Consider the following 22,591-nt stretch of genomic DNA (forward strand, 5'->3'; position numbering starts at 1 on the left):
GGGGGTTTGTCACCGCGAGTTGGAGGCGAGTTATTCATTTCAACTCTTTTTTGTTACCCCACCTTTCTCCTTAAAAAAAGGACCCGTCATTGAAAGACAACGTTTCACGCTCAGAACCACGAGTAGTCAAGGATGGTTAAAAGGGACTACAGTATTTAAAGTTAAGAGCCATGAGGATAAAGAGGCCTCTCGCATCATTCAAAGGCCACGAAGGGGATTCCGACCCGAGTCCTCCGAGTCTTTGTCGGGCATCCCAACCGGTTTACGTCAATCAGGGAACTGAATCCTGAGTCTGTTTTCCTCGGCGTAATTGGCATTTCATCCAGCATTTCACACACACCCTCCCCGTATATCTGAAGAAGGGGGGGGGGGTCCACGAAAGCTCACGTGACAAAACCAGAGCGGGTGGTCAAGGGGCCACCACTACCGTTTCTCTCTCTCTCTCTCTCTCTTTTAATTGTTTATTTCCCTTGTGCTTCTTTGGAAGTTGGCCTTGACAGCCTGAGAAGCCACGACGGAAAGCTGAGCAGAGCCAGTAAAAAGAGGCCGCTGAGAGGCGTCCCAGAGAGAGAGAGAGAGAGAGAGAGAGAGGCCACCCATCTTCCCGAGGAAGACGACCATCCTCCTCCTCCTCCTCCTCCTTCCCCGCTGGCTGGATGCGCTTCCTCGCCTCCGCGGTCCTCCGGCCTGCGGGTGGCGCTGCGCGGCCGGATCGGAGGGCGGCACGGCGCATGCGCCCCTGTCGACGGGCTCTTGCGGGAGGCGCCGGACAGGTTGGCTTGCGTCGCCTGCGCCCGGACCGCGGCCTCGGGGAGGGGGAAGCGCATGCGCAGTGGCTTCCCCTAGCGGTCACCGGCCATGGCTGAGTGGGCTCCCGCCCAGGTGAGCGATTCTCCCGGCGGTGCCCGGAAGGACCGGGGGCGGAGGGGGGGGAGGAGGAATGGGGGGGCATTTAAAAGCCCCTTCCCCACTAGCATCGGGGGAGGGGGGGAGAGCTGAAGGTGCAAGGGGGGGGTAAGGCGCAAGGTGGGGGGGCGGGGAGGAGGATGCACAGAGGGGGAGGGGCTGGGGGTGTCCGGGGGGGCGGGGAGGGGGAGGGGGAGGGGCTGCGCCTCTTGGCTGCAGGGCTGGGGGGGCGGCTTGGCTCCCGCCTGTCACTCTGACAAAGAGCTTTCCCCCCCCTCGCCAGGCTGCCCGTTGGGGTTGGGGTGGGGGGCTGAGAGAGGAAGGGGGGGCCTCGCCTTTCCTCCAACCGCTGCCGAAACCCTCCAGGACCCCCCCACCCCCACCCCCCACCCTCCCCAGTCTCAGCCCCTGGAATGCCCCGGGGAATAAATACAGGAGAGGAGGCTCATGAGCATGTGCAGAGTGCCAGGGGAGCCCGCAAGGCATGCCCGGGCCGGGTCTTACCCAAGGGGCCTCTGGCAAGAAGGGCAGAACGAACCCTCGGGCAGGCCTGCCCACGTCAGGGTTGCCAGCTCTGGCGGGTGGGCGCCTGGCCCTCGGCCTGCCTCGCCAAGTGCCCCCCTTCTCTCTCGCTGGACGTTCAGGACCCCCTGAAGAGAAGCGCCGCGGGGGGGTCGGACAGCAGACGCTCCCCCGGGTGCCTCTGACGGCCTTGGAGGGTCTCCAGGAAGGGGTCGGGAAACTCTGCGCACGGGGAAGCCTTGACCGATTTCGGGGAACCTTCAGGGACAACTCTGGGGTGAACCCTTGGGATGCCCGGGGGTTTCAGGGCGCGTGCGTTCAGCAGCGACACTGGAGGTGAGCCGGAATACAGTCTTCTTTTGAGAATCCCGCCTTTCATCAAATCCCATCCCGTAAAGAGGAGGCTCCCTTTAAGGAAGACCTGGCCATCTACTCTAGAGGAAGCCAAACCCTGTTGCTGCTGGCTGCAGGATGTGGCTTGATGGGGCTCCCTCTCGGTACTTCATTACTGTACAATAATTAATAATAAAGCCCTGTCAAGTCTGTTCCCCTTTACAGCAGCCCTGCCAGGGTTTGCGAGATGTCAGATGTGCCGAAGTGGTTTCCCAGCCCCTCTGCTTCGTATGCCATTCAGGGGCCACCATGCAACTTGCTCAAAGCGACACAGGGGGCCGGACGCGGAAGTAGCCGATCAGCCACAGACACTCCCAGAAGGCAGCCTAGAGCCTGGGTATCAAGGCCTCCAACTCACTGAGCAAACGCCAGTTGCCCAATACGTTGCAAAACGTTGATTCTTCATGGTGCAAAATTTGGTTCATACTGCTATGGAATTGATATTTATGTTTGCTTTAATTTAAGATCAGAAAATATAAACCTCTGGTTCTGCCTTATTTGCTCGCTCATTTAAGAACAAATTCATTAATAAAAGGCCATAGCATGTGTACATGACCAGCCTACAAAATATGTGGCTGTGACACAGCCCTGCAACTCACAGAAATAATGTAACAGTATATATAAAGCCTTACAAGGCCATGAAAGGCAGTCGCTCTCCTGGTTCTAGACAGGATTCTTTCCATAGTTGTGCATGACATGTGTTTAAATTCAGATCCACAAGTGCCACGTGCAGAGACGTGGACCATCTAAGCGAGTTGCATGGAGAGCCCTATTGACTCAGGTGACTTCGCCATTTGACTCCCATTCAGCCTGTGCTGGGAACGTCTTGGAAACTGTGGCGCCGTTGGTGTTTCCTGCAATCCAGGCGGAAGCCCCCTCTCCACCTAAGCCCCTTCCCTGGTGGATGCACCACTCATGGCGGTGATATTGTGGCCGCAGGTTGCCACGGCCGATAAGACGAGAAGCCGCTTGGCGGTGAATCTGTAGCCTGATGCAGATCTGGGCAATAATGTTGTATATATTATGGATTGAAAATGACACCACCCCAGCTGTCAAGGAAACCAAACCACTAACCCCCAACCACCGTTATCTGAAACTGTGTGTGTGTTTTATGTGCTGCTGAGTCGATTTTGACTCAGTGTGAGCTTCGTAAGGTGTGCAAGGTATGTGAAATGTCACATACCCACCCCACCCCACCCCACGGCCACTGCTTCCGCAGCCGAGCAGAGATTTGAACGTTGGCCTCCTGAGCCCTAGAACAAAACTCTATTCAGGGCACCTCACTTGCTCTCCATCTATATGGGGTTGTCGTGTTAGGTCTCTGTCATGGGTTGGATAGCACCTGTCTTTCACTGTGACCCAGGGATGGCCCTCCAGATGGGACTCCAACTCCCATCAGGCCCAATCAGCATGGCTCACGATCAGTGATGAAGGAAGTTGTATTCCATCCACCTCTGGAGGCCTTCAGGGTCTCCCCCTCTGGCCACTCCATTTTTGTGGCTTCATTCATTGTCTCTCTCCTTCTCTTCTACTCTCTCTGCTGCTTTCCCTTTCCCCCCCCCCTTCTCTTTCTACCCTGAACACATCTGGCTTGTCTGTATTTAGAAATTGGGCAGGGTCAGGCCTGGTTGGTTCCTGGATGGGAGACGACCAGGGGGGACTAGGGGGTGCCAAGGAGGGTGAGAAAAGAATTTCTGCCTGGAGGCTTGGACCGCTATCTCTGCCACTCAGAGTGGACAACATTGAGATAGTTGTTGTGGGTTTTTCGGGCTCTTTGGTTCTGAAGGTTGTTCTTCCTAACGTTTTGCCAGTCTCTGTGGCCATGGGCCTCTTCAGAGGACAGCACTTCTTTCATTCATTCATTCATGAGCACAGAGTTTTGTCCTCTGAAGATGCCGGCCACAGAGACTGGCGAAACATTAGGAAGAACAACCTTCAGAACATGGCCAAAGAGCCCGAGAAAACCCACAACAACCATCAGATCCCAGCCGTGAAAGCCTTCGAGAATACAACATTGAGATACATGAAGAAATATCTGACCTGGTGGTAGAAGGGTAGCTTTCCTGGACTCTGTAGCCTTTCTCTTGAGCTCCTCTTTCTCCAGCCCGCCCGCCCGCCCGCAGCCTTCCTCCTCTTCCTCTTCCTCCTCCCTCCCCCTCCCCAAGCCCTGTCCCTTGGCTGAGTCTGGCCTGAATCTCTTCTCCCCCACAACAGCCTTGGGAATGGGATGTGGAGTCGCAGCACCTGGCCTCCTTCCAGCCCGCGCCCCTCTTTGACCAAGCGGCCGAGAGAGAGATCTACCCGACGGCCGAGATCTCCCTCTGGACGGTGGTGGCCGCCATCCAGGCGGTGGAGAGGAAGGTCGACTCCTACGCCACCCGGCTGCTGAACCTGGAGGGCAGGACGGCCACCGCCGAGAAGAAGATCTTTGAGTGCGAGAAGACGGAGCTGGAGTTCAGCAACCACCTGGCCGCTTTGGGGACCCTGATCCAGGAGTACGGGCAGCTCCAGCGGAGGCTGGAGAACATGGAGAACCTGCTCAAGAACCGGAACTTCTGGATCCTCCGTCTCCCTCCGGGCCCCAAGGGGGAAGCTCCCAAGGTAAAAGGGCAGTGGAGGGAAGAACAGAGAGGAGGGTCTCCTGGCCTGGAGGTTGTTGCTGATCCACGGTGTAGAGTGGGGGTGGGGGTGGGGGGGGGATGGGGGGAACAAGGCCCTTCCTGATGCTGGTGGACTGAAATCCCCAGCCACTCTCGCCAGGGTAACCAAGGGGGAAGGTGGCTGAGGGTCTTTGGCCAACCACCTCTGGAGCACCTGTCTGCCTCTGTGGCCGACAGCGCTGTCTCCGGCCGGCTGCTGTTTGGACTCAGGAGCCCCCAGGCAAGCCCCTTGGCCTAAGCAGGCGTAGGATTTAAAGTGGGGTGGCCCCCTGAATGGCACGGAACGGTCTGCAGCATCGGAGACCAGCTTGGTTTGTTGAGCGTGACGTTCTGCTGCAGGCGGTTAAAGGCGTTCAGCTGAACGTCCTGCAGAGTTTCCGTGATCAACGCGGCCAGGTTCCCTGGCGCAAGAGTCCTGTGAGGGCAGTCAGGTGAAACCTCCCCCCCACCTTGCAGAATCCCCCGCCCTGCTTTGTGTTCTGTGCCCCACGGTCTCTGATGCTGCTGCAGGGCATGGCGCTGGCAGGTTGGGCCTGGGGCACAGAGCTGGCCTGTGGGGGCAGATGTCCACTCGCCTCCTTCCAGGGCCACCAAGACAAGTTGCCAGAAGACTGCTCTCTTCCACCAATAGCTGAACCCATGAAACAGCACCTTTAGTTGACGGTGAATATCGGGGAGCGGAGGGGGAGGTCCCACCGTTTCCTGGGGTGTTCCCAAGTAGCTAAAACAAAACTCGGTTCGGGCAGAATATCTCCAGAACGCTTAACCCTAAGGAAGTTCCCCCAGGGGGGGCAGTGCTGGTGGTGGAGGACGTGCTTCAGGGGTTCTGAGCTGTGCCTCTGATTTTAGGTCCCCGTGACTTTCAATGACAACGCGGTGAATTTCTCTACTCAAGAGTGGGCCAACCTGGAGGAGTGGCAGAAGGAACTTTACAAAAACATCACAAAAGGACACTTCGAACCCTTGATCTCCCTGGGTAAGAGGCTGGCTTTTCGTGATAAAAACGGACAAAAACAATACGAGTTCAAATAAATTTTTTTAAAATTATTACTGAAATAGAAAAGAATCTAATATCATAAAAAAATAGACCACCAATCCATTGAACACAACTTTCTAAGCAGGAATCATGTGCCAGAGGCCACCTCAGTAAAAAGATCTTTGCCTGTCGGTGGAAGGGTAGCAAAGGGGGACGGGGTGGCCTGGCCTTTTATGGGGAGGGGGTTCTTGAGTCTGGGAGCAGTCATGGAGAAAGCCCATGAGAAGCAGCCCCCAAATTAGAAGAGAAAACAGAAAAGAAAGAACAGCTGGACGTTGCAAGCCAGGCAGCGTTGGAGTGGCTGGGAAAGGGATATAGAGAAAGGCTGAAAAGAAAGGAGAAGTGAACGGAGCAAAGAGGTGAGGGGGAAGCCGATCTGGAAGTGAAGTAGGATCTTATTTAGAAAAACAGATGGGGGGTGAAAGGAGGTGGGATGTGGAGCAGGCCCTCATTCTCACCCGATACTTCTGAGCCATGAGCTGCTCTGGTAACGTTCAGGACCCTCACCCCCCCCTTTCTGATCTGTTCCCCCAAACAGACGCTGCCATTTCCAGAGGGGAGGTTCCGCCCCAGACGGAGCCAGCAGAACTTCCCCGCGTTGCGGATCAGGAGTTTGTGGGAGAAAAGGGCTTCCCTCCAGAACCTAGGACAGGTAAGTGGCCCTGAGCGACTTGGAGGGCCATCGCCGGGCTACCTGTCGGCTGCATCGGTTGGTCTTCCAGCCCCTCCGCCCTCTTGCGTCAGGTCCTCCGCCAGGGCATCCTCGTCTGGCTGTGAAGCCCGGGGAGGGTGGGCGCCTGGCGGAGGGCTCCCTTGCCATCTCCCTGCTCCTTCTCTTTCCCAGAAACCGAGGACTTGGCGTGCAAGGAGGACCTCTTGTCCTGGATCAAGCGAGAAGAGCCCCCAGGCAAAGCCAAGTGGGAGCTGGAGCGGGAGATCCCCACGGCTGCCGGCTATGGTGAGTGGGCCTTGGAGGGCCAGAGGGATCCCCTTTGACAGAGGTTCCTTCCTTGGCCCGTGTCTCTCACGATGCGCTCCTAGCTGTTCCTAAATCGGAGCCGTTGCCAGGGGCGAAGACAGAATGAGGCCCTGCAGGACCCTCAAGCCGGAAGTCCCCTTTGCTGAGCGCTGGGTTTCCCCGGTGACCAGCTGGTCCCAGGAAAGTGGCCAGCCGCTCGGGAGGCTCATGGGCCTCTTGGCTGGTGCTCCCCCGCAGCTGGTGCACAGAGGCAGGAGTGGGGCGGAGAGAGCCACTTGGTGGTGGGTAGCCACCGATAGCCCCTTCCTTGCTCCCTTAGTTTGCCCCATCTCTTGAAAGCCACCCAGATGGGCCGCGGCTGTGTACCCAGTGGGGGGAGGATCCTGTCCTTCAGCCACGCGCTGGGTTAGGAGCTGTTGCTTTTCTCTGACTTGGTGAAACAGCTTCCTGAGCAAAGCTGGTTCAAGTCCTGCCTTCCAAGACCAAAATACTTTCGGAGGTGTTGGCCTCGAACCGCTGTCATCAGGAGCACATGAGTTTCAAAGAAGCAGAAGAGCAGGGCAGACAGCCGACTCTCCCGCCTCACCTCTAATTTGGCCAGTTAAAGTCCAGCCAGTTCAGGAAAGCCGATTCCTGAGTTACGACGCCCCCAAGGAAGGGACAGCGTCCTGTCCCAGGGCTTCCGGCCTGGTTGAGCCAGAGCATGTGGCTTCCGGGACAACGACTCCTATAGTTCCTCAACCAGCACGGCCTCTCTGGAAAAATAACTTTTCCAAGCTCTGGAATAACTGTTGCTGGCATCTCGGCAGCAGGGGTCTCTTGGATGGGCAGCAGTATCCTTTCCTAGCTTCCCCCTGAAGGCCAATTATGCAAATGGCCAGAGGCTGTTAATTGTGCATTTTGAGTGCAGTGGCATTGCCTTTTGAAAACAAAAAAACAAACAAATTAAAAACAGGTGTACTGCCAGCTAAATAGGAGGATGGCTCTCTTTGGAGAGAGAATATACTTTCTCCAGAGGTAGAACTTGCAGGGGATAATGGTGGTTGTAGTCCAGCATTCACTTGGAGAGCAGCAAATTAGAGAAGGGCTCCCACTCCCTCCCTGCAGACTCCACCTGGGCCAAGGTGCCCGTGAGAAAAGCCGCCGATCTCTAGAAAAAGTATTCTCAAGACATTTGCTATCACGAGCAGACTCCCCCTCGGCAGAGCCGTTCTCTTCCTGACGGGGAAAAGATGCTCCCCCTGAAATCGGAAATACTGCCATTACAAAATAATAAACACCGGGCCCCTCCTCCCAAATCAGCTGATAATCCGTTTGGGATACCTTTTAAGTGAACTGATTAGCGAGATGCTGCAGACCAAATCGAGCACCCGAGGGAGAGGCCACCGTATCTCTTGTTGGCAGGTGAGCCCACTCACCCACCCATCCTGCAAGTTTTATTTCCTTTCCAAACCCGTACATTGAGGGCCAGGAGTGGGGGTGAGATTCATGGCCATAGAAATACCCCCCCCCCCCGATTACTGAATTTGCATTCTGAGCTGCCTCGCTGGCCTTCTAAGCAAAGAAGCAGATGTTTTGTCTCCTGTTCCTGATGTGAAAGAGTCTTTTCCTCTATCGCTGCTGGCTGAGACTTTGCGGGTGGCGGGATTAGGGGCCAGTCTTTGGATGGCGTCTTGTCGGTTCTTTCCAGTTGTAACTGTTGTGGGTTTTTGACAGAGACCATACTTTCCCCAGGGGTAGAATTTGCAGGGGATCAGGGCAGTTGTAACTGTTGTGGGTTCCCTTTTCTGCTCCAACCCAGATGATGGTGCGATGATTAAAAGTGAGGCGCAGAACCTCCGAGGAAGCCAGAAGCCTGCCTTGCCCGATAAGGGGATGCTGCCGGCTGGATTACACGCGGGCGGAGACACCTTCCAGGTCCCTAAGCCGGAAGCCAGTTGCGAGAGGCTAGGCTGCCCCCAGGGACTGCAACCCGCCTATCCCGTGCCAAGGCCAGAGGAGCCACCCCAGAACGAGCGGGGCTGCCAGCAACTCGGGTCCACCCGGCCAGAGGACTCTTTCCGCTGCGTCAAGTGCCAGGAAGGGTTTGCCTGCGAGCAGCAGTTCTCTCTGCATCAGAGGATCCACACAGGAGAGGACATCGTGTACGGGCGGGGGATTGCGCCGGCCGCAGACCCTGGTGCCCAGCCCAACCCAGGTCCTTACTCGTGCGTAGACTACAAGAGCGACTTTAGCGATCCGCCCTTCTCCCAAGCGGCGGGGCGGCCCTACGCCTGCTCCCTCTGCCCCAAGAGTTTCCGGCTCAAAACCAGCTTGCTGATCCACCAGAAAACCCACACGATGGGGAAAAGCGACAGTGCCTTTGTTTGCCCCGAGTGTGGCTGTGGCTTCAGCCACCAGGGGCAGCTCACGCGGCACCAGGCCGTCCACGCCGACCGGCCCCACCAGTGCGCCGAGTGCCACAAGGCCTTCAACCGCAAGTCCAGCCTGATGGTCCACCAGAAGACGCACCGGGAGCGGCCCCGGCCCTTCCAGTGCCCGCAGTGCAGCAAGACCTTTATCCGCAAGCAGCACCTGGACGACCACACCCGGACCCACACGGGGGAGAAGCCCTACCAGTGCCCTGAGTGCGAGAAGCGCTTTGCCGAAAAGTCCAAGCTGACCAACCACTACCGGATCCACACTGGGGAGCGGCCCTATCGCTGCGGGCAGTGCGACAAGCGCTTCGTGCGAGCGCACCACCTGGTGAAGCACCAGAGCAGCGTCCACCAGGCGGGGGCCAAGCTCTACTCATGCCAGGAGTGCGGGCAGAGCTTCGCCCACGCCCAGGCCTTCCTCAGCCACCAAGCCAGCCACGCCAACGGGGAGAAGCGCCACCGCTGCTCCGAGTGCCTCAAGACCTTCGCCCGCCGGAAGTACTTGCTGGAGCACCAGCGCATGCACACGGGGGAGAACCCTTATTCGTGCCCCCACTGCGGCAAGCGCTTCCGCTACAAGCAGTCCCTCAAGCACCACCTGCGCATGCACGGGGAACCACCGCCACCGCCACAGCAGCAGCCCACGCCAGGCCCTGTGCCGCCACCCGCCGTCAGCAGCCCCGCAGAAAAAAACTCGCTCTTCCCCGCCAGCCTTGGCAGTGGAACCTGAGGAGGAGGAGGAGGAGGGCCCGGGGAAGAGCGGCGCTCCTTGGCGAGCCACGCAGGTGGGCTGTGACACTGGGAGTGGCTGGACCCAGAGCACGACTTGAGCACGGACGCCCCGGGAGTGGCTGGATGCTGATGGAGACGCTCCCAGGGTGGACGCTCCCAGGACCAGCTGTCAAGAGGTCTTTTGGGGTCAGGTGAGGGGCAGCTTGAGGGAGATTCTCCCAAGACTGAACATGGAAGTGGGCCACGGTCTTTTGGGTGGGTGGGTGGGTTAATCCACAGCCCTAGGTTTTCTGGCTACCACAGTAAACCATCCTGTTAAAAATAGAATTTTGGCTTCAAAACTCAAGCTGCTCTTCCAGCAAAGCTCAGAACCGTCCTCAGCAGATGGGAGAAGAGTCCTCTTTGGGGCACTCCGTACTGTGTGGACAGAGGGGTCCAACCTTGGATTAAGGAGCCTTAATTCAACCTGACAGTGCCCCAGAACGCCCCCCCCCCTGTAGTTTGCAAACGCAGGAGGCTGATCGATGGACTGTTCCACACAGGAGAAGGCTTCTTTTCCCTGGCTGGCTGTAAGCTGGGGAGCTCACCTTGGAGAGGTCAGTCTCACCTGTTGAGCAGGTGCACTGTGAGGATGAAATGAACGGAGGATGATGAAGCACTTTGCACACACCCAGTGCTACAGAACGTTTTTTTTAAAGGGCCACAAGAGGAGACTGTCCAGTTCCATGTTGGGAGAAACGGGGGGTGGGGTGGGGGGAGACCAGAGCACAGAATCTGAAAGGCACTCTGATGGGAAGGCACCTGGTCGCTTCTTACCTGCTGGGCTCAAGCCTCCCACAGGGAAGGGAGCAGTTCCACGTTGGGCAGATTAGCCTGGCGACTGTTTCCGAACTGCCGGCCTGCCAGACACTCTACGGATTCTCCTGCATTAGACTTTCGAACCTCCAGGAAGGGGCCACTGTGGTAGCTCTCCTTGGCTTGGACATCCCCCCCCCCCTTGTTCTTCCTGGGCCATGGCCAGGTGCCACCACATTCCAGAGGATGTCCTGCTTGGCTTCTCCCGTTTTCCCACCCGGGTCATGCTGTGCCAAAAAGCAGCCATCCGACTGGCCTTTCCCTGGAGGAGGCGGACTTGTGTTTTCCTCTTACTGCAGGTGGGCTTCTGTGCAGTACCTGAACAGGCTGAGCTTGGGGTCTTTGATTTCTGCTCTTGCAGATGAGATGAGAGCAGCCAGCTTTTAAAAAAGTCTTTGACCTCTCCCTCCGAGGCTGGTTACATGACATTGGGTCTTGGGGTTTTGAGGCTCTCCTCTAGCATGGCAATTCTGCCATGGACAAGAGTCTGCTCCGTGTCATAAAAACCCAGAAATACGTATTTCTATGTATTTCCAGGGTGTATTTACCAGAAATGACTGCTAAAGGGAGCCAGAGGCCATGCAATGTATAGTTTTTCAGCATCTGCTGGGGGGGGGGGTGTAGGAACCCCACAGATGCCACCCGCCTGTTTATTCCAGGTCCCTTCGGTCTGACCCTAGAGTCTTTCTCCCAGACGCCTGGTGCCTGGCAGGATTTATAAAGGAGCAAAGAAGAAACCAAAGAGCAAAGGAAGCTGCTGTTGGAGATTTAAAAAAATGGCCAGGCTGCAGTTTTCAAGGGACTTCAATGCCACGGCCAGCCTGTAAGAGCCGGCCCACCTTCCCTGGGGGGGGGCGCTGCCTTTGCCACCCAGCCCACAAGTGATCCAAGAAGCACCCGTGGGGCCTGGGACAGGCTAGGAACTGGCCTTCTGCCTTTTTAGTGTTTTTCAAGCAAAAACAAAAGAGGGCATTAATAAAAGATTTTCTATCACTCCTTTACATGACGGATCTTCTTGTTTGAAGGTGCAATGGAGGGTTGGATCCAGCACTAACACACAGCTTTGGGGCAGGGTTGTTACCCATCGCCCCTTGGCGCAGGCAGGAGGGGAAGATAAGATGAATCTTGATTGCCTGCATGAGGTTTCTTACCAGTGGCAGATGATGGGAGTTGTTCTCTAGAACACACAAAAGGGTGACAGACCATCATCCTTACAGCTAAACATGACTGTATAAAGCAGACCAAAACAGTCAAAACTTGCCTGACCTTTTATCTATGATTTTCAGGCAGCCCGGCCAGGCTCCTGTGACTTTAGGTAGGCTTGAGCAAGTCAAACAGCAAATTGCCACTAATTAAGGAGTTGTCCTTGGGTATGCAATGAGGAATGCAAGCGCCAGCTCCTTAATTAATGATACTGCACCTGGTCCGTTTTCCCGTAGCCCCGTGAGAAACACTCTGCACCTTGGCGTGTGTGCCTTGTTGAATGGCTCCAGAACTTCATCCCCTAAAAACTGCTGCTGTTTTCACTCTGTCCAAAGCCAATCTGGAACATCAAAGGGACTTTATTGGAAATAATGACTTCTCATCTCTTTCCATAGTGCAGAGGAATTCATTACGTTCCTATATGGCAGCCCTGTAATTAAGGTTCTGTTAAGTATGAGTGTAACTGACAACTTTCCCCACGGCCTTTCGTGTTAGAGGGCAAGGAGCCTCAGAACGGGGATGGCAGAGCAGCCTGTGGGTCGGGCCACTGTCTTGTGCTCTCAACGGGTGTTGAGGCAGATGGGATGGGAACGAAGAGAGTGACGGGAAGGGGAACTCTGGAGGATTTGAGTCTAGAAGGATGCCAGAATTGGGGGTTGCACTGATCTTGCCCCATGGCGCTCACCCGTCAGTGGTAGGGTGTTCCCTCTGTGAATCCACTTTTCCTTACAGGAAATGAAAGATGGTCCTATAAAGAAGGGACAGGATCTGTTCTCGATTATCCCAGAGTGCAGGGCAGGCATCAATGGGCTCAGGTGACAGGAAGCCAGATTTAGGCTGAATATCAGGAAAAAACTTCCTATCTCTTAGAGCAGTACGATGATGGAACGAAGTATCTCTAGAAGTGGTGAGCGCTCCAACGCTGGAGGCCTTCAAGAGAAAACTGGACTGCCCTCTGTCAGATCTGCTTTGACTTGGATTCCTGCCTGGAGCAGGGGGTTGGACTCAATGGCCTTCAGAGGCCCCCTTCCAACTCTATGATTCTATGAAGCTGTGACTTTTTGCACCCGGCATGCCAGCTAGAACCCAAGAGGTGCAATTAAACCCCCATGCAATTTTTTTTTTTTAAAAAGCAAATCTTTTTTGCCAGACAACAGCTCCTGATTCGTAGACACAAAGATTTCCTGGCTCCAGCAGCATCTTTCAGAAGGATCTGGAAGATTCTCCCCTGGTCCCTCAACCCAGTCCCCAAACCCACCAGATCCTGGGTAATTTTTAAAGAGGAAGTAGATCGGGACCTGATCCATCTGTGGAAGGCATCCTTTGACATTTAAAGACCTTTCTTAGTCCTCCACAGGAGAATGTTTTCCTTGCACCCTCATTATGGATAAAAGGACATGTTCAGGAAGGGCTTTCCATTTACCTGCTTGATTTGCGAGGTGTGGCAATTAAAAGGGGTTCTGCTTGATGGCCTGTGACCCAGTTTAAATTTCAAAAGGGAGAGGACCACACTGATACCCGCTGCGGGATTCTGCTTCCAAACACAGCAGCTGAAGTCCTGGCAGGATTTTGCTTATGCCCAAGAGGGGTCACTTAAACAGCCACAGCTCTTAATAGCTAACAGATAAGGCACCTTGTGCGCAATCAGGAGCATGACCGAGAGAGTGCCTGGCATGCACCGGGCACCTCCTCAGTTCACCACAACAGTATATGTTATTCCTACTGCATTTCCATTTGAAAAAAAATCAACAGCAGGATTTTGGTCGATGGAAGTGCAAGCAAAACGAGAGCACTGAGATGAGAAAAACTGCACCAGCTGGAAAAGTCGGACATTTGCTGTTCGACAAGATTCTCCTCCAGCCTTCTGGAAGATGTGGCTCCAACACAGTGTTGTCTTGCTGTGCACCTGCTGTGAAAATGGGTGCTTTTTGCTGAATTGATCTCACAAGTTCAGGACCTGAAGTAAACAGCTCTGGATCTGGAAAAAAAAAACAGCCAATGGGGATTGCAGCCCATTTGCCCCCACCAACAGCAGAACAGGGACAGCCATAACCACCCATATCTGTAGGATAGGAGCATGCCTGACCAGGGCAGGGCAAAGCACCTGCCCCCCACACATACACAATGCACGAAGGGTCCAGGGTGATGATAGCAACTTGAGAAGGATGAACTGTAACACAGAAGGCAACAAGGCGGATCCTAGCAAAACGGATCAATGGCAAAAAAGAGCCCCAGAGAGCTGGGCTGCCCAGTTTGGTCTGGAAAGCCTTCTGTCTCAGGAGTGGGGTGCGGCTGGAAGGGTGCTGTGAAGCCCCTCTAGCCCACCCCCCCCCCCCATGAATGGCTGCAGCCGTTTCTCTTTTTAAAAAAGGATGCCGTCTTCTTTGGGTGAAAAAAACACACACAGTTTTCAGGTGTTCAGATTCAAAAACAAAAGTCAACTTTCCATACATTATAAAAACACACAAACACAGACACATTTGAGAGGGGGTGCAGTCTTCACTGGGTCCTGGGATGATGAAGCCCCCCCCCCAACAGACCTGTCAAAACGTCTGTTACAATCTGGGTGTGCATTGCCCGATTTATTTCCAAAAGAAACTGAATCGCAGCCCAAACCCCTGCTCCTTGGTCCGTGCTGCGCCACACGGGTCTTGCCACAAAATTTCCAGGGCTCAGAAACCGGCTCTGCCCACCACGGCTTGGGAGAGTCTCAGGGCGGCCCTCCACCCCTTTCTCACCCCACCTCCTCTACCTTCACCAAAGGCTCCTGCCTGCCCGCTTGCGGCCCTTGGCACAGGTGGGACTGCTGGCCCAGCTGGAGGCTCTGCGGGCCGTGGAAACCCTTCTCGCCCACGAGGCACGGAAACGGCCACTCCCTGGCATGGCTACGGAGGGGCTCCTTCTGGGCAAAGCGCTCCGGACCCTCGCCGCCACTGGGCAGGCACTCGCTCAAGTGGCTCATCTGGTGCCGGACCAGCCGGGAGTGGCAGACGAAGCCCTTGGCGCCGTCCGGGCACGGGTGCAGACTCTCCCGGGAGTGGCCGCGCAGGTGTTTCAGGAAGCAGGCCTTCTGGCGGAAGCTCTTGCCGCACCGTGTGCAGGAGTAGGCGCGCTCCCCGGCGTGAGTGCTCTGGTGTGCTGTCAGGTTGGTGAGGCGCGTGAAGCTCTTGTGACACCGGGCGCACTGGTAGGGCTTCTCACCGGTGTGGGTCCGCCGGTGCTCCACCAGGGTGGAGAGCCGGGTGAAGCGCTTCTCGCACTCGGCGCAAGCATAGGGCTTCTCCCCCGTGTGCGTCCGCTGGTGCTCCAGCAGGGTGGAGAGCCGGGTGAAGCGCTTGAGGCACGTCGCGCACACGTAGGGCTTCTCCCCCGTGTGGGTGCGGTAGTGTGTGGTCAGCGAGGACTGGTGAACAAAAGCCTTCCCACACGTGTGGCAGGCGTGGGGCCTCTGGCCCGTGTGGGCGCACGGGTGCTGGGCCAAGTGCTCCTTCTGGCTGAAGCAGCGGCCGCAGTCGGCACAAAGGTAAGGCCCCTCAGGAGAGTCCTGCCCGGGAGGACAGGCCCACCCTCTGCCCTCCGGCAAGCCCTTCTCCGGCGTCCCAGAGGCCCTCCTCTCCGGGGACCCCAAAGTCTGAGCCAGCCCTGCTTGGCAAAAGCTCTCTTCGGACCGCTCCGCCAAAGTCCAGGGGGGATCCAGCTCCCTGGAGGGCCTCGCCCATGGGTTGTCCGGCTGGCTGCCAGCTGAAATCACAAAGAGTCCCCATAAAAGCCCACCTCTGTAGACATTAGTGGTGAAAACAAAAGACAAAAAGACAAAAACATGGGGGTGCCTTAAAGACTTTTCTCAATGTGAGCTTCCATGGACACGTCCACTTCATCAGACACACGGCGAGCCCCTTCTACCGCCTACATCTGCAGACTCTGCCCTTCTGGCTCAAGACCAGGCAGGCCTTCTGTCTTATGATGTTTAATGATGACCTGTTACTTTCACATCCAGCATTTGACCTTGTAAGCTCAAGGTGGCACAGATGGCTCTCCTCTTCCCCTCTTTATTGTCACAACAAACCTGTGAGGTAGGTCAGAGTGAGACAGGATGGCCGACCCAAGGCGACTCAGTGAGTTATAATCTAGCAAGCTTAACCACGACACCCCATTGCTTCTCAGTGCAATTTCAGCACCAACCACAGTATCCTGAAAATGTCTTTTAAAAGGACTAAGCAAATGTCCAACCCTTTTGGCTGTTAAAAATGGCCCTGAAAACAGAGATACTGCCTGATGGCATCTGCTTCACACTTTCCAGCAGCCAAAGAAAGGGGTTTTCTGAGTCTGCAGAGTTTATTCCATTCATGCAGCAAGTTCCCTTTTCATGTAGATGCCACCTTTCTCCCAATTTGGGGACCAAAGCAGCTCACAAGTTATTAAAAACAAATGAACTAAAACGAATTGGGCCCAGGAACCGCCCAGCAGCCAGTGTTGGAACAAGGAAGTCTGGGGGTGGGGGGTCCCTGCCACTGGCCCCGGTCAGCCGCCTGGCTGCAGCATTTTGAACCAGCTGAAGTTTTCGAAAGGCAGCCCCACCAACAGCACAATACAGCAATCCAAGCAGGATCTAACTAAGGCACGGGTCGCTGTTGTGAAGCTGAATGCATGTCTATGTTTTATGCTGCATACCACCCAGAGTCCTCCTGGGATTTTATACCCAAGCGAGTAAAACCACATACAAGGCCACTGCAAGAAACGCCAGCCGATGAGCAAAGTCCCGTAGTGCGCCTGGCTTCGATTTGCCACCATCACGTACATCCCTTTCACTTCCTCAGGAGTGAAACACCACAGAAAGGAAGTCATGTCAGTCCAAAGAGGGAAACCTCTTGATTTCTTACCTTTAAATCAGGGCTTTCCACCCGTGGGTCCCCAGACGATGCTTTGGGACAGCAGCTCCCAGAAACCCTGACCAGCACCGCTAAGGGTGAACGCTTCTGGGAGTTATAGTCCGAGAACATCTGGGTGACCCGAGGCCGGGCATCAGTGCTTGGTTAGCCTGTCTCTGGGCAGAGGGGCTTCTTGGGGAGACAGCCCCTCCCTCACCCTGGCTTTCCCGGGACGGGGCTAGGACCCCTCTGGAGTGGGCCGACGCCCTCCTGCGCACATTTAAAGAAATCCGGTTGTTACCCTCTTAGGACCAACCCCTTTGGCTGAAAGGCTGCCACGGAAGCCTGCAGGCAATCCCCCACTATTATGGCCGAGGCCACATCCTCCGTGCTTCACCATTCAGCCCCTTCCTTATGCATGTTCTAAAGGCCTTTCTCTCTGAAAGGCCCCGGGCTGGACCAACGGCTGGCTTGGGTCCCAATTAGATCCCAATATGGCTTTTTGCTCCTCAGTGTCACCTTCCTGCTTCCCACCTTCAAATTAAAAGACGGGAGGGGGAGGGTTCCATCATCCAAATGTACCTTGAGCAAATCACCCACCTGTCCCTCCATCCGCATCCCTTCCCCTCTCCTTTCCTTCTTCTTCCTCCTCCTCTTCAACCCAGGGGATCTCTTGCTTAATCTGGGAGGCCATGCCACAGGTGGAGACAGGAGCGCCTGAAAAGAACGAAAGGGGGCGGGGGGGGCGGATTTAGCAGGCCCTCATTTCCCTGGAACCAATCACTCCTTTTGTGAAAACAGGAAGCAAGATTTCTGGAACACCCGAAGACGACAAGCGTGCATGTGACAGAGACGGGAATGGAATAGGCTCAGAAGAGGGCAAACGGGATGGCAAAACTCAAGCCCTATGAGGAATGGTGGTGGAAGGTCCTGGATAGGTTCAGCCTGGAGAAGAGCCCTGGGGAGCAAAGGGGGGCTGACAGAGCCACCGCTGAATGCCCCTCAAGGGCTGCCAAGGGCCCGGAACGGTGTCAGTTACTTGCCTTCATCAACGAGGGTGGGGGACAAAGGGGCTCTGGCACCAGAGACCGAGAATCGGGAGCCTTCCACCTCCTAAGGGTCTATCGTCCCTCAACGCGGCTTCTATTGGTCAGGGCAGAAGACCACCGAATTCCACCACCATCCCGTGCCCCCTGCACTCACCCAGACCCCAAAGACAAAGCCCAGCTTCTCCCCAGGGCCCCCTATCCTTGCACTTCGTCCTCACCCATGCTGGGATCTGCAGGGCCCTCCCTTTCTTCCAGGTCAGGCTGACCCTTCTTGTTGTTGTCGTCGTCCTCGTGGTCCCAGGGATCCTCCCCTCCTTCGATACGGGAGAGAACGTCTGGCTTGGAGAGGGCGTAGTCTGTCCGCCAGAAGGCAAGCAAGAAAATACCAGAAAACCAAGTGGGCAGGCATGTTTCCGGAAGCAGAAAGAGCCACACAGTCGTCTGCTGCCCAAGAAGGTGAGAAGCAGAGTCTGCCGGCATCTATTTGGGATACATGCTCCCCCAAAGAAGAAGAGGAGGAAGAAGAAGAAGAAGAAGATGATGATGAAGAAAAAGAAGATAAAGAAAAAGATGAAGAAGAAGATGAAGAAGAAGAAGAAAAAGAATAAGAGGAAGAGGAGGAAGAGGATGGAGAGGAGGCGGGCAATCCTACCAAGCGAGATCAGCGACTCCTGTTTCCCCTTCATCACATTCTTGTAGAGCTCCTTCTCCCACTCCTCTGGGGAGGCAGCAGCGGCAGCGGTGCTGTCTTCAAAGGTGGCCAGCCCCTGCAAGGCGCAAAGACATCAGGACCATGGGCCGGGAGATGCTCCCACGGAGCAGGCTTTAACCCCCTCCTCAGAGACCTGGGTTCAAAACCTCTTCCAAACAGTCAGCTCAGTGGGTGGTTGTGGGGTTAAAGGAGGGGGAGGGGGGGGACTGAGTTCCCTTGGAGGAAAGACAGGAGGGTGAGACAACTTCAACTGCCCAGAGTAGACCTTTGGTCTAGATGGGCGGGATAGAAATCTAATAATAAAATAAATAAATAAATCTTTCATTTCCTAGAGAGCTAGTCTTGCCACATCATTCCCAGAGGTTTCTGGTGCTAGGAGGGGAGTCCAGATTTTCTACACGACCCAGAAGCCAGTGTGGTGCAGAGATTTGGCAATTACAGTTGGGAGGTAAAAGTTGCAGCCCCCATAGAACCACAAATGTTGCTGGGTAGCCTTTGGCCATTACCCTGGCTGGCCCACCTCACAGGGTTGATGTTATGAGAGAAGGACAGCCAGGTAGCCAGCTTTGAGTTCACTGGGGTGCAGGCAGGACGGCACAGGAATTATGGAATAAATAAAGGCTGTTTCAGGTTGTTTCCTTGGGGCAAATCAACCACACAAATATCCTTTCTGGCCTAAGGGACTCCTTCAAGCTGCCTATGGTGGCCAGACCACATCTCTGCCTGTCAGAGTGTCAGTGCTCTCAGGGAGATTTGAAACAGGAAGACCTTGAAAATCCTGACACTTTAAAGGTCATGCGCATTGTATGTCCCACCTTCCAGCTTTGGACTGAGTTTATTTGCTGATCTTCATGGCTTAAAACACCTACCCAAAATCTAGGGACTCCCATGTCCCCCTTTTTCTAACCACGCAACCTGAGGACGAATCCCTGAGAACTCCAAAGCTTGCACCATCCGTGCATTTACAGCTCACCACAGCAGAACAACACAGCTCGCCTTGGGACTGTTGTCATGTGGAGAGAGGAACGGGAGAAAGAGAGAGCAATCTTAGTTATCTTCTGGGGGGTCTTCTAGCTGCCTAGAGTAGTCTTAATTGATTAGATAGGCGGGATATTAAATAAATAAATAAATAAATAAATAAATAAATAAATAAATAAATAAATAAATAAATAAATAAATAAATAAATAAATAAATAAATAAATAAATAAATAAATTCTTGTATGTTTCTGGTTTTACCCCGTAAATTTGTTTAGACATCATTTTCTGGTCTGAAGATGGCCTGAAACAGCCTTATTTATTTCATACTCACATTCTGTCTATGACCTAAGAAACCTAGCAAAGCAGTTACTGTGACTCCCACTCTCCAATGGCTAAAATCACGTTGCTTGCCGTATTGAGTCACAGCTACAGGAGACCCACTAAATCAGCGGGGATTGGGTGGAATTTCCACTGATTCAGTGGGCCTGCTCTAGTTGCAACTGGCTGCAACAGCCAAGAAGTAACCTGACCGAGGCCAAACAGCAGAGCTGGCCTTTGGGGCCGTAATCTCCCTGGCCACGGGGCAAATCTCTCTCTGCCTTGGATTTGTGGCACCAGCCAGCCCACAAAACCTTGCCTGCCGAGGCTTGCTGAGAGGCAGCTACCTTCAGAACATCTCCGTTGACTCCGGGTGGGACGCGCAGGATCCAGAAGTTCCGGTTCTTGAGCAGGTTCTCCATATTCTCCAGCCGCCTCTGCAGCAGCCCGTACTCCTCGATCAGGGTCCCCAGCACGGCCCACTTGCTCTCCAGCTGGTTGCCAAACTCCAGCTCCATCTTCTCACATTCAAAGATCTTCTTCTCGGCCGTGACCGCCCTCCCCTCCAGGCTCAGCAGCCTCTCGGCCAGAGAGTCCACTTTGCCCTCCATGGTCTGGATGGTGGCCACCAGAGTCCACACGGACCCCTCGGTCATTTGCCCAGACAGCAAGGACGACAGCAGCTCGGGGCTGGAAGGGGGCTGCATCAGCGCCAGACCCTGGGATTCAGCCTCCTGTTCTGAAGCCTGTTGAACAGGGAGAAAAAGCAAGCCAGAGCTGCAGGCCAGGAACTCAGCTCTAGCAAGACCCTAAGAAGGATTGATCCCAAGGACCCCATCCACGACACAGAATGAGCTCTGCAGTTAAGTCCCCAGAAGGAAGCCAGGTGTCTCCTTAACAGTAGGCAGATGTGGGATTTGACTTCCAGGGCAAGGTCTCTCTAGATTTCCATTTCTAAGCCCCCACCTCCAAGGAGCTCAAAGCGGTGTCTGTGAACATCATTTTATACTTCCCTGCTATTAAAGGGTTTTAAGATCTGTTCTTCATGGACCTATTATAGATGCATGTTGTTCGACTTTCCTGTGCACCCTTATGTCCTTCAGTTAAATTAAGAAGAGAGGATTATAACGCCCTGAATGAAGCAACATATCCTCAACAAAAAGGGGGGGCTACGCCCTCTCCAGGCGAGTCCCCAGCCTGTCTTCCTCCCACACACTACACTCCGCAAAGGACAGCTGCGGAGGGTGACCTGAGATATTTAAGGATTGGCTTTCCCAGACGCACTCCCACCCCCCCAAGTGAGTTACAAAAACACTTAGTTTCGATACTAGGCATCGTAAAGGAGTGCTCAGATGCAAATGACCAAGCAACACACATTTCCAAAGGAAAAAGACTGAATAAAAATGTTGTTGGCAATGTCTCTGACACTGTGTGTGAAGACAACCTGTGTTTGGCAACAAGTAGCAGCTCTGTACTACATAATAACAGATACACCGATGTTTAGGGCCTTAAGTATAATTATTTGGGTTAACGTATCAACACAAAGCTGGATGATAAACAGATACAGTATATATATTTTAGTCCGTGCAGCCTCTGTAGTGAGTGACCTAAGACTCAGGGTCAGAAGGGCTTTGGAAAAGGCCCTGGATGTTCTCCACACAAGCGAAACATCCAGTTAGGACTATTATTTTTAGAAGCAGAAGAATATACTGTACAGCATTAGCATTTCCAGCAATTGCCTTGTGTAAGGGTACCCTTTCTAAACCTCTGTTTGAAGCATGAAACCCTGCGTTCTTAAGAATCAAAGCAGCCGACAAGAGGTTTGGGGGGAAAAAAGAATACTGTATCATCAAGTAGTGCTTCTATACAGTGACCACCCATTGTCAGCCGTGCTAAGGCTTCAGAGGCATCCCCTTCTGCGAGTGCAAGCCAAGTTTGGACAAGGCGTCCCTGAAATGCAGCCATCCTGATCGCAGGCTCTTTGGTACCAAGGGGGGGGGGGAACAACATACACACCCACACCCCTCCCTGCGGAAGTGCAGCCTATCAGTGAACAGGAGAGAGAGAGAGAGAGAGAGAGAGATCCCTGCATGTGGAAGCGCAGCCTATCAGGACCTGGGCATGTATGCTCTTCTTCCTGATGGACTCGCTTTCTCCATGCAAGGGATAGATATTTGCCAAGGAGGGGGGGGATATACTGCCTAACCCCCACCCCGTGAGAGAGGAACAGCTGAACCGGGCCTGGGGACGGGGGGGGGGGCTTTTCTCTTTGGCCTCAAACCTTGGCGGGAGGATTTCCCGGAGTCGCCCCCCCATCACCACCACCGCCAGCATGAGGTTCATTTTAATTGGTTCCTTTTTTGCTGTGGGTCCGGGGGGGGGAGGGTGCTTTTGTTGTAGAGAAAAAGCGAGGCAGGGAAGGAAGCCCCCCCCCTTCCCCGCAGAGAGGCTGAAGGACTGGGGCCGCCCGAGGCGGAGGGGGGGCAGAGTTTGCGACCCTGCATTCGCGCCCCCCCTCCCAGTTGGCAGGCGAAACTCTGAGGAGGAGGGGTGTCCTCTTTCCCACAAGCCTGGGGGGTGACGGGGTCGGTGGGTGGGCTTCTTCCCCCTCCCCCCCGAAGAGAGCCCCTTCGCAGCCCCCCCCCTCGCCACCGCCGCCTGCCTGTCGCGCCTCACCTGAACAGGCGCCCCTCCCGCCTTCGGTCGGAGACAAACCCGGAAGGGAGAGGCAGTCAAGCGCATGCGCGCTACCCGGCCCCTCCCCTCTCGCCGAGGCAGGCGAGAGCCAGATGGTCGCCGTCGCCGCGGCCCCTCCTCCTCCTCCTCAGCGGTCACAGCGCCACCTTTGGGCGGGCGGAGCGAAAGCCTCGCCTCTGGGTCCCTTTTTTGGGCGGTAAAAAGTGATTGACAGCCGCTACCTTCTTCGAACGCGCCTTGGGTGTCGCCGGGCCTCAGGCGGCTG

The 22,591-nt window shown here is 54.9% G+C and overlaps 2 protein-coding genes across 2 annotated transcripts; one reads left to right on the forward strand and one right to left on the reverse strand.

Moving 5' to 3' along the window:
* The first annotated feature begins 774 nt into the window (after positions 1 to 774).
* On the forward strand, positions 775 to 11,499 carry LOC110082550 (zinc finger protein 783). The gene is made up of 6 exons (XM_073002668.2): positions 775 to 882; positions 4,036 to 4,422; positions 5,331 to 5,457; positions 6,056 to 6,169; positions 6,362 to 6,475; positions 8,298 to 11,499. Exons 1-6 carry the CDS (start codon positions 859 to 861, stop codon positions 9,641 to 9,643), a joined length of 2,112 nt encoding a protein of 703 aa, XP_072858769.2. The 5' UTR covers positions 775 to 858; the 3' UTR covers positions 9,644 to 11,499.
* Positions 11,500 to 14,120: 2,621 nt separating this feature from the next.
* Positions 14,121 to 22,415, reverse strand: LOC110082579 (zinc finger protein 783). The gene is made up of 6 exons (XM_073002676.2): positions 22,306 to 22,415; positions 19,977 to 20,375; positions 18,273 to 18,387; positions 17,839 to 17,976; positions 17,172 to 17,288; positions 14,121 to 15,444 (listed from the first exon to the last, which is right to left on the reverse strand). The coding sequence occupies exons 1-6, from the start codon at positions 22,369 to 22,371 to the stop codon at positions 14,438 to 14,440; spliced, it is 1,842 nt and encodes a 613-aa protein (XP_072858777.2). The 5' UTR covers positions 22,372 to 22,415; the 3' UTR covers positions 14,121 to 14,437.
* Positions 22,416 to 22,591: the final 176 nt, after the last annotated feature.

This window comes from Pogona vitticeps, chromosome 6 (assembly GCF_051106095.1).
Source record: "Pogona vitticeps strain Pit_001003342236 chromosome 6, PviZW2.1, whole genome shotgun sequence".
NCBI lineage: Eukaryota > Metazoa > Chordata > Lepidosauria > Squamata > Agamidae > Pogona > Pogona vitticeps.